The following is a 16,812-nucleotide window of genomic DNA, read 5'->3' on the forward strand; positions in this document are numbered from 1 at the left end:
AAAACAAAGTAAAACAAAGTTACTTGTTGCTTGTATATTAGTTGTTTTGTGGGGAAAATAATTGGCATACTCTAAGTGAAAGCCAAAAGTTAAAAACACTTTGATTTGTAAATACTGTTCTTGTTGATTTTGGATAATCTTTTGTATATACTGGAAACAAGATTTTTTTTTTGTTCTTTTTTTGTCATCTGCCCCTTATATTGTGTGATCGCCCTGTATTGTAAAATAAAATATTAAAGCACAATTTGGTATTATGCCAGCAGTTCTCCTGTGCACACAACCAGGAGCTTGGGGATTCAAATCTCCGCACACACACACTCGCAAAATAGAATTCCAGGTGTGTGTTGTTATATTTTCTGTTTGTACTCATTTTAGGTGTTACTTATTTTTAATATTTCTGAAGGTTACAATTTCACAACAGATCTATGCCCAACTCAGCCCACCACCCCAGTTATGTTTTTTTTTGTGGGAAACCCACAGTTTGAATACCTTTAGTATATAGGGTGAATATCGGTGTCTTCCTGTTGGCTGTGAGACATGGACACTATGCTGACATATAACAGAACAGTACCTGGATATTGGACAGTACATTGAGATACAAAAGGCAAGCGGGAACCTGATGCCTATTTATAAATTTGGTAAAGTTTGACAGAAGATGGAGGTGCTTTTAACTGCATTTCATTTTGGTCTGTGTTAAAATTCTGAAGGACAAAACTTTTTGTTTTAACTAAAATACAATTTTATGGTATCAAAAGTCTCATAATTTCAATCACTTATGCATTGTGAGGTTGTAGCACCTTTCTTTTCCAAGCATTATTATCTGTACCATCCTTATGGTATCCATATTTCATTGCTACTCGTTGAAACCTGCCTCTGTTTGTCCTTGCACAGGCTGACCAATGAGGACCGAAAGCTACTGTGGGAAAAGCGCTACTTCTGCCATGCAGAGAGCAGCGGGTTGCCTCTGGTGTTGGCCAGTGCCCCTAACTGGGAGTGGGCCTGTCTGCCAGACATCTATGCCCTGCTCCATCAGTGGGCTTGCATGAACCACTTGGACTCACTGGGCCTGCTGCATGCTATGTAAGAGCCCCTTACATACACAAAGGGTGACAGTTTTGATGAATTTCTCCATATGATAGTGTGTGTTTTTAAAAAAGTGTTTTGGCAATGTGCACATCTGTTGTCATTGATAAGAAGCTACAGCCATGCCAGTGTGTGCTTACATTTACAAGTGCCCTTCCTATGCGGCATATTCCAGATTCCCAGATCAAGAGCTGAGGCACACAGCTGTCCAATGGATGGACTCAATCTCGGATTCTGAGTTGCTGGATTTCCTTCCTCAGCTGGTGCAGGTCTAAATGGGTCTTGCTTTGGGTCTTCTTCTATTACATGCTCTGGTTGCATAGCCTAATTTTTTTGCATTTTGTTTTACCTCTCAGGCCCTGAAATATGAATGCTACCTGGACAGTCCTTTGGTGCGCTTCTTGCTACGGAGAGCAATAGGAGACATTCGCATTGCACACTACCTCTTCTGGTGCGTTTCATGTGTAAATGAAATAACTGAGATATTTTGAAGTTAGTTTTAATTTCTGCATGGTACTCAGATTTTTTTCTCTTTATGCATGACATTTCCTCCCTTCTTAGGCTGTTGAAAGATGCTCTGCAGGATTCACAATTTAGCATGCGCTACCAGTACCTTTTGGCAGCACTGCTGTGCTGCACAGGCCGAGGCCTGCGGGAAGAGCTGGATCGCCAGGGCTGGCTGGTCAGCATCCTGGCTAAGGTAGCCCAGAACGTGAGGGACACCTCCCCCTCCACCAGACAGGTTAGGCTCCTCTGTGAACTTGTCTTTACTGTCATCCTAGAAAGGAGTATCCTCAGTACTGAGCACATATTGGCTGTTTTAAGCATGGATGAAAAATGTTTGTACAAGACATTTAAAAGTATCTTCATCTATTCCGTGTCCTTATACATCTTTCCCCTGCTATCTGAAAATAGAGTATTCATAGAAAACCATTCCTAAGCTGAAATGGTGTAAAGTGAAGAAGCAATTAGTGTTATTTTATATAGGAAAATTTTGTGTTCTGAGACCAAAAAAAATAACTTTCCAAATCAAACCAAATAACACTAACATATAACAGGAATGCATATATATATAGTTTGTATAAAGTAGAATTAGTGTATGTACAGTGTAGTTTTACTTACCAGGATCAATACAGTCATGTGTCGCTTAATGACAGGGATACATTCTGAGAAATGGTCATTATGCCATTGTGAGAACATCATAGAGTGTACTTATACAAACTCAGCTAGTATAACCTACTACACACCTTAGCTATATAATCTAAATGACAAGAAATTCTGTATAATAAATACATTAAGTAGTAACATAATTATAATTATCATGTATTATGTACTGTTCATAATTGTATGTGCTATACTTTTATACGATTGGCAGTGCAGTAGGATTGAGTACACCAGTATCACCACAAACACGTAATGCATGGTGCTGTGACCTTATGATGGCTGTGAAGTCGGTAAGCAATAGGGATTTTTCATCTCCATTATAATCTTATGGGAGCACTGCTTCCGTTATTGACCGAAACGTCATTATGCATGGCATGGTTTTTTTTTTTTATAAAAGCAGTTATATTTCGTTAATGAAAGTTGGAATATAGTATTGTAATGAACTTTGAGGGGGACCAAGTTCACTACAGAAAGGAAGGCTCAACACAAGGAGTTCAAGTGCAATTTGACCATTTATTTACCAGCCTTGAACAAGGCTAAAGGAACGTGTGCGCCATCTTGCGTTTGGAGGTTGCACTGCACTGATTCACCTCATAAGTCTGTCCTTTCTCTCCCCCTTGCCGAGCGAGCCGCGCTCACTGTCATTAACCCTTAGGAGTCTGAAGGTGTTTTGGAGCCCTGAAGAGATTCTGACATGTCCTGACATTTGTGTATTTTTCAGTTACTTATAAACATATAAATGTCTAAAGTCTGATAACATTGTATTCAGCAGAAACTGGGCTACAGTAATATATGAGCAGCATGTATGTACAAGTCGTTATATTGGAGAAAAAAACAGTTATGCGTGATTATTGAGAGCTGACAAAAGCTAGCTGAAGTGAGGAAAATATTTACTAATATTAGTTTAATATTATCAGAATAAGAGTTATATAAGACTTAATAACTTACCCCAGGGCTGTAAAGTTTTGAAGACAGGCAAGAGTGACATTCCACAGGATGCCTTTTCATTGGTTGTTGTGTTGTATTTTACCCAGATACAATAGTACTATTTTCTGATTGGCTATTGTGTAGGCCCTTTCTTTTTTTTGATTGGCTGGTAAGTGACAGGCTCTTGGGGCAAATCTTGTCCGACTTCAACGTCATGAAAGAGGCGTGTTTCCGACGGGAAGCGACGTTTTTCTTGACATTTCGTGACGTTTTCATCCGAGTTCCGACTTGGAGAGAAATAGTCGAACGCACCATAATGTCACTCAACTCAGAATTTCCGAGATCCGAGAGAAAAACGAACGCACCATTAGACTGTATGTGTTTTTAAGCCGGGGGCGTGGCCTTGTACGCATGCTGCCCGGACTGTTTTCCGTGTGAATGGCTGTGGGCGTGCCCTGCCTCGGGTCATTAGCAGATAATGAAGTGCGACAGAAATTCTGTGCCTCTCCTTGGTTTCACATGGATTACATAAACTGAAAATATTTATTTTTCATTTAAATTGCTTTATTTAAAAGTAGACACTTTAAGTTTTCTATAGATATATTTCTCATGTTTGTCTGTGCAGTATTCGCTTCAGTTTCAGTTCATTTTAGTGATGTGTTTCAAAAAGATTTTCACGGAGACTGAGACGGCTGAAAGCGCACCCTGTTTATTTTCATTATTTTACAAAAGCACAATGTTTCGTGGATATTGTGAGTATACATGAATAAAAGTAGACCATTTACAGATTAAAATTATGTACTACACTTACGTGTATGATCAAACATAATGACGCATTTTAAGTTCTTTTCACGGTTACCAGAAAAAAAGTGTCCCCGCCGGCGGGTCCGCCGAACTCCTAAGTGTTAACCAGGCTCCGCTTCGCGAGGATGGTGGGGCGCGGCTTCCCCGGCAGGCAGCCTCAAAGGTGCCAGCACCCATTACAATAACACACAATGAACCCATGCCCTTCACCCAGCACAACATAGCACGATACCGGAACAATATAGCGCTAACCCGCTCCCAAACCATGAACTCCCATAAAGCTCCGTGCGGCCAGCGTGGAAGTAGCCAATGAGGAGGCAGCCCCGCCCCCACAGTCACTACACTGCCCCCCCCCTCATACATGTGGCTGTCCCCAGCCACAGAGTCCAGCACAAAGTCCTGCAGAGGGGGGGGGAAGCCGCCGGACGCGGCCCAAACGACGTAACCTGGTGGGGGAAGGGAAAGTTCAGTTCAGCGGGGGCATCCCCCCCAGAGTCCCCAGTGGCAGCATCCCCAGTGTCCGCGGGAGAAGGCACGTCCTGGCCCCCACAGTCCCCATCTGGTGCCACCCTTGGCTGATAGGGAGCCAGTCGGTCTACATGGAGCACTACATCTCTGCCCCGCTTCTTCAGCCTAACCCTGTAGACCACCTCAGAGAGACGCTCCAGCACAACGCACGGCCCCAGCCAGTGGGAGGTGAGCTTGGGCGACACCCCCTTCTTTCTAATGGGGTTATACACCCAGACTCGCCCCCCTGGCACGAACTTGCGCCCGCGCGCACGCACATCGTAGGCACGCTTCTGTTTGGTGCCGGCATCTGCTGTGTTTTGCGGAGGCGCTCCCTGAGGTGGCCCAGATAGCCCAAACCTGCTTCCCCTGTTACCTCTGGCTCAGGAGGGGAACCAAACACCAGCTCCACAGGTGTGCGGAGCTCCCGCCCGAACATGAGTGACGCCGGGGTGCACTGGTTGGACCCCTGAACCGCCGACTGGTACGCCCATAACACGAATGGGAGGTGAAGATCCCAGTCCTTCTGCTTATCACTGCACAAAATCGCAAGCTGCGTGGCGAGCGTGCGGTTGAACCGCTCGATGAGGCCATCGCTCTGGGGGTGCAGAGGTGTGGTGCGCGTCTTCTGCACCCCCAGCAGCGCGCAGACCTCGCCGAAAACCTCGGCCTCGAAGTTGCGGCCCTGATCACTGTGGAGCTCTTCGGGGACTCCGAATCGCGCGAACATCTCGTGCACGAGTACCGTGCGGCGCTCTGGTCAGGTACGGCGAAACCCTCAGGCCACTTAGTAAAGTAGTCCATGGCTACTACGATGTAATGGTTTCCCCGCTCAGTGATGGGAAATGGGCCCAGCACGTCAACCCCCACCTGCTCCATGGGTGCCCCTACGCGGTAAACCTGGAGCGGTGCGCGTGCCTGCTGTGTCGGCCCCTTTTTGGCTGTGCACCGATCACATTGGTGCACGAACATCGTTACGTCCTCGTGCGCGCCCGGCCAATAGAAACGCTCGCGCAGCCGCCCCAACGTCTTCGCGCTCCCAAAGTGTCCCATACCAATAGCTCCGTGGACGAGGCCTAGAATGCTCGGTCTTAGTGCCCTCGGCACGACCGCTTGCCACAGCACGCTTCTACCGTCCCCACGCACCCAACGACGATAAAGCACTCCTTCGCGCACCACCAGGTTTTCCCACTGGGACACGAGCGCTTTTAACTCGGGCCCTACGTCCCTGATGTCTGCCCACGCCGGCCGCTGCCCCGTCTGTACCCAACGACTGAGCCGCTCGAGCTCCGAGTCCGCCGCCTGCCCCTCCTTTATGCTCGCCTGGCTGATGTCGCAGTGCGGCCCCGTGCTAAGCGCTCTCACAATCTCAACTGCCTCCTTCCTTTCGCAGTGGCGGCAATCCACACACGGTCTCCGCGAGAGTGCGTCTGCGTTCCCGTGCAGCCGCCCTGCCCGGTGCACCACCACGAAGTCATAACTCTGGAGGACTTCTAGCCACCGCGCAAGCTGCCCCTCGGGCTCGCGAAACCGCATTAGCCACACCAACGATGCATGATCAGTTCGCAGCGTGAATTTCTGCCCGTATAAGTAGGGCCGGAATTGTTTCAACGCGCTAATTACTGAGAGCAGCTCCTTCCGAGTCACGCAGTAGTTCCGTTCTGGCTGTGACAACGTGCGGCTGTAATAGGCTATCACGGGGCCTCTTTCGTGCGCTAGCACTGCCCCTAGTCCTACATCACTGGCATCGGTGTCGAGAACAAACGCGCGCTGTGGATCGGGGTGGCCTAATATCGGCGTGGAGATGAGCGCAGCACGGAGAAAGCATGCTCGCAGCGCTCATCCCAGTCGAACGCGACGCCTTTCTGCGTCAGCCGGTGTAACGGGCTCGCCACGGTCGCGAAGTGCCTCACGAACCGCCTATAGTAAGATGCCATACCCATGAAGCTACGCAGCTGCCTGATGTTCGCTGGCGCTGGCCAGTTTTTAACGGCCTCAATCTTAGCCGGGTCGGTGGCTACCCCGTCCTTGGTCAACACATGCCACAAGAACGTAACCCTACGCCGGAATAAGTGGCACTTGCCCGGATGTAATAGTTCCTAACCGAATAGTTCCTTCAGATTCGCGAGCGCGGTCTCAAACGTTTTCGCGTGTACCAGCAGGTCGTCCAGGTACACCACGCACCGAGACACCAGGACGTCCGCCAGTACCCTCTCCATTAGCCGCTCAAAGGTGGCTGGGGCGTTACAGAGACCGAACGGCATGGTCGTGAACTGCCAGAGTCCCTGCCCGATCGAGAAAGCGGTTTTGGGCCGCGCGTCCGGCGCTAGCCCCACCTGCCAGTATCCGTTCCTGAAGTCCAGCGAGCTGAACCACGAGGAGCCGGACACGCGGTCCAACGCCTCATCGATGTGGGGCAGGGGGTACGAGTCCTTGCGTGTCACCGAGTTCAACCGGCGGTAGTCCACGCAAAATCTCCACGAGCCGTCTTTCTTCGCGACTAACACGACCGGTGCGGACCGGTGGCCTGTACTACGAAGCGGGGTAACTGGCTTATCGGGGTAACTTTGCGAGTAACTTGATGACGTGTGGTGTAACTTCGCGATTAACCCGTACTACGAAAGGTGGGTAGGTTTTAGTCGAGACATGTTGCTATGGCAATTTACCCTAAGTCTCAAAACTGCTCCGAGCAGTTTTTGTTCTTGTTTAAGTCGAGGTTTCTGCGTAAGCCAGCCCTATATGAGCACCGCCCCTCCCACTACAATTTCTCCGAAAACAATGCCGGCGTACCTGGATGATCCGTACCACATTGGCGCGCGAATCGTGAGGGGCTCTCTCTGTTAATATGTATGAAATGGAGCAATGGCATATAATATGCATTCAATGTATTCATTAATAACTGTTACAGAGAAAGTTATTCTGAAAACCCAAGGGGTGTGCATTGTTCCCTGTTGTCCACTGATCAAAGCACACTTCACTAGATGTGCCTGTCTTGTCTAGTTTTAAAGTTATTAACCCATTCATGTATTGTCGACTGCACAGTATACGGATACAAAAAGTAATTAAAATTTGCATGTAAAGCAATCTGGGAAACAAAGGGGTGTGCAACAGTCGCCATGAGCCCAAAATACTAAACCACCATATATCATTACAGCTGAAAGGACCTATATTATATTAGCGATTAACATGATTTGGCACAAATCACAAAATGTTTTGAAGCAGAAAAATAATCGGTGTGCATCGATGTCTGTGTACTGGACATCACAATTCTGTCATTAAAAACGGCCACCTTACTTAATTCCGTAAAGATATTAAAGCCAGAAAACTGAATATCGAATATGAGGCTAACTTAACCGCGGTGACAGGTTCCAAGTCGTTTTCTCACTGCACACATGCTTCTTTTTTTCGTTTTTTCCTGTTGTAAATCATTTAATTGTTTGTTAAACAGTGGCTCACCTTCTATTAAGTGTCATATTAACAGACACCTTTTATTATTAGCTGTAAAACATAGAAACACGCTATTAGTGGAGGCTAGACACAACAAATCTTTCATAATGAGTAGAAATATAAATACATAGCCCTACCACTTGACATGATGTTTCTATATTTCATCTTGACTTGCTGCGACGAACGCTTTCCACTACTATTGCATTTGAAATCGGATCAGTTATTGTTAACATTAGGTTTCATTATGAGTAACATATAGTAATGGAACTTCAGGGAGCATTATATTACTTAGCAGCATATAATAGGTGACTTCTGAATTGTGTCGCATCTGTTAGCCTCTGTACGTATTTATTAACAGTATTTCAATTCTTTTCAGAAAACACTAAAATACATTGTCTAATACTCGGTCGTGGGATATTTTAGACCACGTTTTATGACCGTGAAAATGTACGTATGCATTTTCTTCGTCGTCAATACGTTGCCAACAAGCCTGCCTGCTTTTGTTACCTGCAGTGGTATTGGACTTTCTTTAAAGGGTTGATTTAAACTCCTCATAACGCTGCATAATTAGCATGCAGTCTTCCTCCGTGAAACATATGGAGATCGCGCTATGAGTCAAACGGTGCCTTGCCTTGCCGAATGTGCTCCATATATGTGAACGCGCACAAACTCCAATGCAGTTAACACCGATTTAACAAATCAACTTCTTAACTGGCTTCGTAGTACTGATTAGCCCCGATTGATTCAACCTGATTTTGTTAACCTCGCGTTCGCAAATTACCTCGGGGTTAAGTCTGATTTGGTTAAACTCCCTTCGTAGTACAGGCCACAAGGCCCACTCGCCGGCTCAATCACGCCTGCGCGCGCCATTTCCTAAATTTTCTCCTCGGCGGCCTCGCGCTTCGCTAGAGGTAGCCGGTGTGGGCGCTCCCGGATGGGGGCGGCATCCCCTGTGTAAATGGTGTGCTGCACCAGGTCGGTCCGCGTGCATTCGAGTTCGTTCACGGCAAAAATGTCCTCGAACTCCGCCAATAGCTCGCGCAACGCTTCTATCTGCTCGGGCTCCAGGTTCTCACTACTGCGAACCAGCAGCTCTGCCATCGCGTGCTCCCCCCCGGTACGCATGGCTACTCCGGGTGTGCTAGTGATCCTGGACTCGCTCGCCCCTCCCTCGCACACCGTCGCTACCGGCAAACCGTTCCCCAGCTCGTCGCGTTCTTTCGCCAACGCCACCCATTTGCGTCCCACCTTCATTCTATTTCCATTGACGTGGATCACTGCATTGAGGCGGTCCAAAAGGTCCATCCCTACAATGCAGTGGTCCCGTATGTCACAGACTAAAAATGAGTGCGAAAGGGAGACTCGACCGATTTCCACTTTAACGCGCCATACCCCCAGAACGCGTAAGCACTCACCTGTTACCGATGTTACCGTCTGTGCACAACTTGGAGCCACCTCAGTGCCCCCGGCGTCCCCCTCCATAAGAAATGCCATGAGCCAGCCTGCCCTACACAGTGAGACTGTGGACCCGGTGTCTAGGAGGGCATGACCCACTACACCCCCAAAGACCCCCTTGACATACAGGCCTGCTCGTCCCAGCCGCGCGCTGAACTCCGTTGTGTGGGGAGCTCTCACTGGTCTCGGCACCGTGGCTCCCGTCTCGGCGCCGCTTCCCCGTTTAAACGTGTCCGGTTTTGAGTACGCTGTCCATGCTCGATAGCATCACAGTCGCAGATCAAGTGGCCTGCGTTCCCGCAGCCGAAACAGCGGCGGCTCAGCCATGGGTTGCGTCGTTCCCCCGCCGGCTCCGGAGGCTCCGCGTCACTGTTGGCTGAAGTGGCGCGGTCGCCTAGCACACCCTCTGCTGTAATGAACGCATCCGGTGGCCCACCGCCAGAATACGTGGGCAGGTTTGGGCCTGCCGCCGCCCCGGCTCTTCGCGTTGTTCCGCCGCCGTCAGCCCATTCGCTGCGGCTCACGCCGTGCGCAGTCGGCTCCTCCTCTTCAAGGCACCGCCCTCGGCGTCCTGCGGAAGCGCCACCCGCCCCGTGCTCGCTGGCGCCGGAGCGTCTCGAATCGCTGCCGTTGAGCTGCAGCCCGAGCTACAGTATATTATAATATACAGTAGGTCTGTTGTAAAAGGTCTTTTGTAAAAGTGAAATAGCTTAAATTGAACATCCGTAAAGTGGGGATATGCAGCTGTCTAGCATATGAACATCAGCTATAAGGTTTTTTGTTTTACAGCACTGAGTTCTGGGGTATTGCATGCATGGTTCTGCTATCCACACAATATCTTGCAATGGAAATTAATTATTTAAAATCTTTATAAAGCAGTTCAATGAAAAAAGACTGCTGTTGCGTTCAGCATGCTGTGTTCCCATGTACTGGGCACCTTGCCTTCCCTGAGTTATGTGATCAGTGTCATGTAGGGCTGGACACCAAAATCATAACGATTATTAATATCATTATGACATATGCTCAATAAAAGTGTGATAGACTCGACTGTTCGCACAGCTCTCAAAGCACGGACCACTGCTTACAACACAGGACTCACGTCGGGCGATATGTCAGGCTACAAGGCCACTTCATATGGACTAAGAAAGGCTGTGATTGCGGCTAAGAGGCGCTACAGGGACAAAGTGGAGTCGCATTTCCAACACAGCGAGCCCCGACGTATATGGGACGGGCTACGGACAATAAACCCAGCACTGTGAGATGCACGAAACTGGAACTAGCTGACAACCTTAATGCTTTCTTCGCGCGTTTCGAGGCACCTGCTATGGCGGCTAATCAGAGAGCTGCATCTGCCCCCGCTGCTGAACCGGCACCACTGACACTCTGAGCATGACGTGAGGACAGCTCTGAGGGCCACTAACTGCAGGAAGGCAGCGGGACCAGATGGCATCCCGAGACGTGTACTGAAGGTATATGCAGATCAGCTGGCCATGGTTTTCACCAACATCTTCAATGCCTCCCTGGCTCAGCAGGTGGTCCCTACTTGCTTTAAAACATCAGTGATTGTCCCCATACCAAAAAACACCCACCCAGCCAACCTCAATGACTATAGCCCTGACGTCTGTGGTGATGAAGTGCTTTGAGAGACTCATGAAACCCTTCATCAGCTCCTTCCTTCCCTCCAACTTTGACTCGTTGCAATTTGCATACCTTACAAACAGATCCACCGGAGATGCCGTCACACAGGTCCTGCACTCCACACTGAGCCATCTTGATGAGGGATGTTGTCATTATGTAAGAGTGCTGTTCATAGACTACAGCTCAGCATTTAACACCATAATCCCCCACACCCTCTTGGATAAGCTCCAGGACTTAGGTTTCAGTACATCTTTGTGCAAATGGGTGTACAACTTCCTGACCGCAAGACCACAGACAGTGACAGTAGGGGATGTGTACTCCCGTACACTCACACTGAACATAGGGGCCCCCCAGGGATGTGTGCTGAGCTCCCTTCTCTACTCCCTCTACACCGCGGACTGCACGGCCAGATACCCCACTAACTCCATTGTGAAGTTTGCTGACGACACAGTGGTGTTAGGAATCATCTCCAGGAATGACGAAAGGGCCTACCAGTGTGAGGTGGAGGGCCTAGTGAAGTGGTGTGAGGCAAATCACCTCTCCATGAACATCAACTAAACAACAGAGATGGTGATTGATTTCAGGAGACAAAGAGGGGAGCGAACTCACACCCCAATACAGATCAATGGAACCCCCGTGGAGAGAGTCAGTAGCTTCAAATACCTTGGTGTCCACATCAATGAGGACTTCACCTGGAGCACACACACAGACTTCCTCATCACTAAAGGCAGACAGTGCCTCTATCACCTGAGGCGTCTAAAGAGGTTCAAGATCTCCAACAACATCCAGAGGAGATTCTATACTGGAGTCATCGAGAGCATCCTGACTAACAACATCATGGTGTGGTATGGGAACTGCACTGTACAGCAGCAGAAAGCCCTGCAGAGGGTAGTGTGCACAGCGGAACGCACCATGAGAACGTCTCTACCAGCCCTGCAGGACATCTATGCTGAAAGGTGCAGATCCCGGGCTACCAGGATCACTAGGGACTCCAGCCATCCCGCCCACAAACTGTTCAGGCCACTGAGGTCAGGGAAACGCCTCTGCAGCCTGAAGTCAAGAACTGAACGGTTTAGGAGGAGTTTTTTTCCACAAGCAGTGAGACTTCTCAACCACAGCACATAACACACACACAGTCTTCTACTATCCAGTTCCATAACTTATAAAAGATTTGCATATCTGCATTTTATGGCACACCTACAGTGAGATTTATATCTTCACAGTGCAATCTGTATACAGTGCAATTTATACTTTCACAGTGCAATGTTATGTATACTTATGTGTATTATATATATTTTATCTTTCTGTGATGTTGGTACTTATTTCTTTTGTATGTATAGCACAGCCGGGGGTACTTTTTGCCAGAAAAACCATTTCACTGTATGTTGTAGCAGTTATAACTACATGTGACAAATAAAGAATCTATCTATCTATGTGATTTAAGACCTAACATGTCATCTGCAAAACAATTTGCATCACAACAAAATTACGTCACTTTCTCTGTAACAGCATGTCGGGACCGGCAATGGATCACAATTCCAGGCACATTCGTAAAAAACACAAATGGGAGATTTATTGAACAAATATAGGATTGTAACAGGGCAGGCTAGCAGACAAAAAACAACACAGTCAAAACAACAGGGCAACTCCAAAGCAATCTGTCCAATAAGAGTAATCCAGTAAAATCCAAAATGAAAGTCCACAGTAAAATTCAGTTCACAAGAAATCCACACAGTAATAATCCACAGAAAATTCAGAATCGCTATGAAGAATGCAAGCGAAGGCATTTTTTCAGTGCTGACTAAAATAACCTGTTTTGCCTCAAATTTGTGAAATATTAACCCTTGGGAGTCTGAGGCCTCTCAGCCACTTTCCGGGTAGTCTGACATGCCTTGACATTTTAAAAAATTTCACCTGTCTAAAAAACATTTATCCTAAAGTGTTACATTTGTTTTTATTCAGCACAAACTCAGCACCAATAATCTGAGACCACGTAGAATGTTATTATTCAATTTTTTGTTAAAATCAACTTCAAACATATGCTTTTCAAAAACCTATTTTCAGACTTGCTGAGAAATTGTGAAAAAATCACATTATAGACATTTCTAGCTAAGACTTTTGAGCCCTGAAGCTTATAGACACAGGGGTTGGCTACACATAGGTGAAAGAGACATTCTGAAATTTTATGTGGTTTGATTACTAAAGTGTTAGAACTTTGGAGTGACACTCTTTTTTTGAAAGTCAGTGGCGTGCACAATGAATATTGATGAGATAGGTGTCCCCACACCTGTAGTAGTTTGCATACTATCAATGGCCCATCAGTCTGGAATGTCACTCCATTCCACCCCACACCCATCACTTTGGAAAGGTAGTTTGAAACGCAAGAAAAGTAGCAACAATAAAATCCTTTTCACAGTTTATTGGTAGATGCAATGAAAAATTTCAAACTGTGACCATATAAATATGATGCAGTGCCTATGCAGAGTTGATGGAAATAAAATAATTCACCATTATTAACGCTCTGGGGACGAGGGCATTGTCAACTGCATATTTTTCTTGTGTATTTCAGTTTATATCTCGCTGAAATCAATATGTAGAATCATGAAAAAAACACTGACTAAATCCATAATCTGTTTTCTTTTCAAAACTTCCATTGTCGGAAGTAATAAAGTTTTTAAAATTAGGTTAAATCGGCAAAAAAGCAAACCACGTCACCTTTCTTTGTTTTACCTACATCGGGGGCGTATAGTGCCGCTATTCACGTTCTAAATAGGCTGGGTTTGAACTGGCGACCGTATGATTACAGGCATATAGGCTTAGCCCACTGAGCCATGAACAATGGTATGAGATTCGCTGCTGAAAGTGGCAACACTGGCGCAAAGCTTCAGCGGCAGAGACGTATCCGTGTGCGATTTTGTAGCCGATCAGTGTAAACACTACCCAGACATGTGCTCTTGTTTATTTCAATCACAATGGGCGTATTCACATATTTCTTTACCCAATACTAACTGTTGGATTATCATGTTGTTATCATGCGAATAGCGCGATTTGCAAGTGGGTGGGCGATCAGAGCTACTTCGAGACGCAGACGCTTAAGTCAGTCACTCTTGTTATTTCTATTCGTATCACGAAGCTGTAAAAATATATTTAGTTTCTACCTATATATAGGTATATACACTCACCTAAAGGATTATTAGGAACACCTGTTCAATTTCTCATTAATGCAATTATCTAATCAACCAATCACATGGCAGTTGCTTCAATGCATTTAGGGGTGTGGTCCTGGTCAAGACAATCTCCTGAACTCCAAATTGAATGTCAGAATGGGAAAGAAAGGCGATTTAAGCAATTTTGAGTGTGGCATGGTTGTTGGTGCCAGATGGGCCGGTCTGAGTATTTCACAATCTGCTCAGTTACTGGGATTTTCACGCACAACCATTTCTAGGGTTTACAAAGAATGGCGTGCAAAGGGAAAAACATCCAGTATGCGGCAGTCCTGTGGGCGAAAATGCCTTGTTGATGCTAGAGGTCAGAGGAGAATGGGCCGACTGATTCAAGCTGATAGAAGAGCAACTTTGACTGAAATAACCACTCGTTACAACCGAGGTACGCAGCAAAGCATTTGTGAAGCCACAACATGCACAACCTTGAGGCGAATGGGCTACAACAGCAGAAGACCCCACCGGGTACCACTCATCTCCACTACAAATAGGAAAAAGAGGCTACAATTTGCACGAGCTCACCAAAATTGGACAGTTGAAGACTGGAAAAATGTTGCCTGGTCTGATGAGTCTCGATTTCTGTTGAGACATTCAAATGGTAGAGTCAGAATTTGGCGTAAACAGAATGAGAACATGGATCCATCATGCCTTGTTACCACTGTGCAGGCTGGTGGTGGTGGTGGTGTAATGGTGTGGGGGATGTTTTCTTGGCACACTTTAGGCCCCTTAGTGCCAATTGGGCATCATTTAAATGCCACGGCCTACCTGAGCATTGTTTCTGACCATGTCCATCCCTTTATGACCACCATGTACCCATCCTCTGATGGCTACTTCCAGCAGGATAATGCACCATGTCACAAAGCTTGAATCATTTCAAATTGGTTTCTTGAACATGACAATGAGTTCACTGTACTACAATGGCCCCCACAGTCACCAGATCTCAACCCAATAGAGCATCTTTGGGATGTGGTGGAACGGGAGCTTCGTGCCCTGGATGTGCATCCCACAAATCTCCATCAACTGCAAGATGCTATCCTATCAATATGGGCCAACATTTCTAAAGAATGCTTTCAGCACCTTGTTGAATCAATGCCACGTAGAATTAAGGCAGTTCTGAAGGCGAAAGGGGGTCAAACACCGTATTAGTATGGTGTTCCTAATAATCCTTTAGGTGAGTGTATATAATGATTTGTCGTGATAATTACCAATATTGACCATTAAGAAAATTTTTATCGTGATAACATTTTTGGCCATATCACCCAGCCCTAATATCATGTAGCATGTTGTGTGCCATTAGTGAATATGACACTTGTGGTAATGCTCATTTCCTGCTGACCCTTGTTGGGTGTGTGTTACAGGCTACTTTGCGAGACAGGCTGGAAGAAGTCCATAACTTCTTCTGCGTCAGTGGCAGCTGCCGACTCCCGCTGAACCCTGGCCTAATGGTGAAGGACATCAACATCCAGGTAAACCTTTCCGGTGTCCATAAATCAGGGTTTAGGTATGTGTCACTTTACACAACAGATACATCCTCAAATAAGCCAAAGAAAAGTGCCATGAAAATGACATTTTTATAAGAATCTCATTATGTTTATTTCATTCAGTGCCATTTTGCACCTGATTGTGTGTTATCATGGATAACAGCCACAAAAGTCATTTGGATGGCAACAGTACAATGCTTATTTACGTAATTAAGATCAGCAAAAGTTAGATATAAATTTTTGTAATATTAATGTCACCAAATATTATATAGTCTTTTTAAGAAATGTGGCCCATTCAGACAACTTTGCTTCTTCAGCCACTCTCCTCTTCACTCTTACAGGGCTGTTCCTACTTCAACTCAAATGCCGTCCCCCTCAAACTCTCCTTCCAGAACCTGGACCCTCTAGGAGACAACATCAATATCATATTCAAGGTATTTTTTACAGTTTTCTGAAGGTCTTTTTTATGACTGTTTTGTGAAAAGATATTAGTTTTCTTCATTTCCTTATGATATTGGAAATTTGTGATTTTAGTCTGGGGATGACCTGAGACAGGACATGCTCACCCTTCAGATCATCCGTATTATGAATAAGATCTGGATTCAGGAGGGCCTGGACATGAGGATGGTCAACTTTCGCTGCTTCTCTACAGGACGTGGACGAGGTCAGTCCTTCTTAGGGACTTTCTCCAGACTTCTGGAGAAATGTTAGGCTAGGGACTAATTGGATGTTTGCTTGTGTTATCCTGGATCTGTTTGACAAATAATCTGTACTCTTTCTTTGCTGCCTCAAGGAATGGTGGAGATGATTCCCAACGCAGAAACCCTGCGTAAGATTCAGGTTGAGCATGGTGTCACCGGGTCCTTCAAGGATCGGCCACTAGCAGACTGGCTGCAGAAGCATAATCCCTCTGAGGATGAGTATGAAAAGGTAATAACCAGTGGGTACCTTCTTCCTGGTATACATATCTGCATTGTTTTCTTTACTAGAAACTCCAAAGGGCTGCTTAAATGGCTTTGGACAAGTATTATAATCATAAGTTACAATATTCTATGTGGCTTAGACACATTTCAGACCATGTAAAT

General features: G+C 46.3%; 1 protein-coding gene across 3 annotated transcripts in view; it reads left to right on the plus strand.

Annotated features, from left to right (window-relative positions):
- Positions 1-627: 627 nt before the first annotated feature.
- LOC140592352 (phosphatidylinositol 4-phosphate 3-kinase C2 domain-containing subunit beta-like) overlaps positions 628-16,812 on the plus strand; it is a 41,805-nt gene continuing 25,620 nt past the window's right edge. The window contains exons 1-8 of one of the 3 annotated variants that reach the window (XM_072715854.1): positions 628-1,080; positions 1,259-1,352; positions 1,440-1,534; positions 1,645-1,825; positions 15,605-15,712; positions 16,069-16,161; positions 16,301-16,391; positions 16,521-16,657. In XM_072715854.1, coding sequence (XP_072571955.1) covers positions 776-1,080; positions 1,259-1,352; positions 1,440-1,534; positions 1,645-1,825; positions 15,605-15,712; positions 16,069-16,161; positions 16,301-16,391; positions 16,521-16,657 — 1,104 coding nt within the window. In that variant the 5' untranslated portion in view covers positions 628-775. Of the gene's footprint in view, positions 1,081-1,258; positions 1,353-1,439; positions 1,535-1,644; positions 1,826-15,604; positions 15,713-16,068; positions 16,162-16,261; positions 16,392-16,520; positions 16,658-16,812 lie in introns of all 3 variants that reach the window. The other 2 variants (XM_072715852.1, XM_072715853.1) reach the window with 2 other exon arrangements.

The sequence above is a fragment of the Paramormyrops kingsleyae genome, chromosome 8 (genome assembly GCF_048594095.1).
Source record: "Paramormyrops kingsleyae isolate MSU_618 chromosome 8, PKINGS_0.4, whole genome shotgun sequence".
Lineage (NCBI taxonomy): Eukaryota > Metazoa > Chordata > Actinopteri > Osteoglossiformes > Mormyridae > Paramormyrops > Paramormyrops kingsleyae.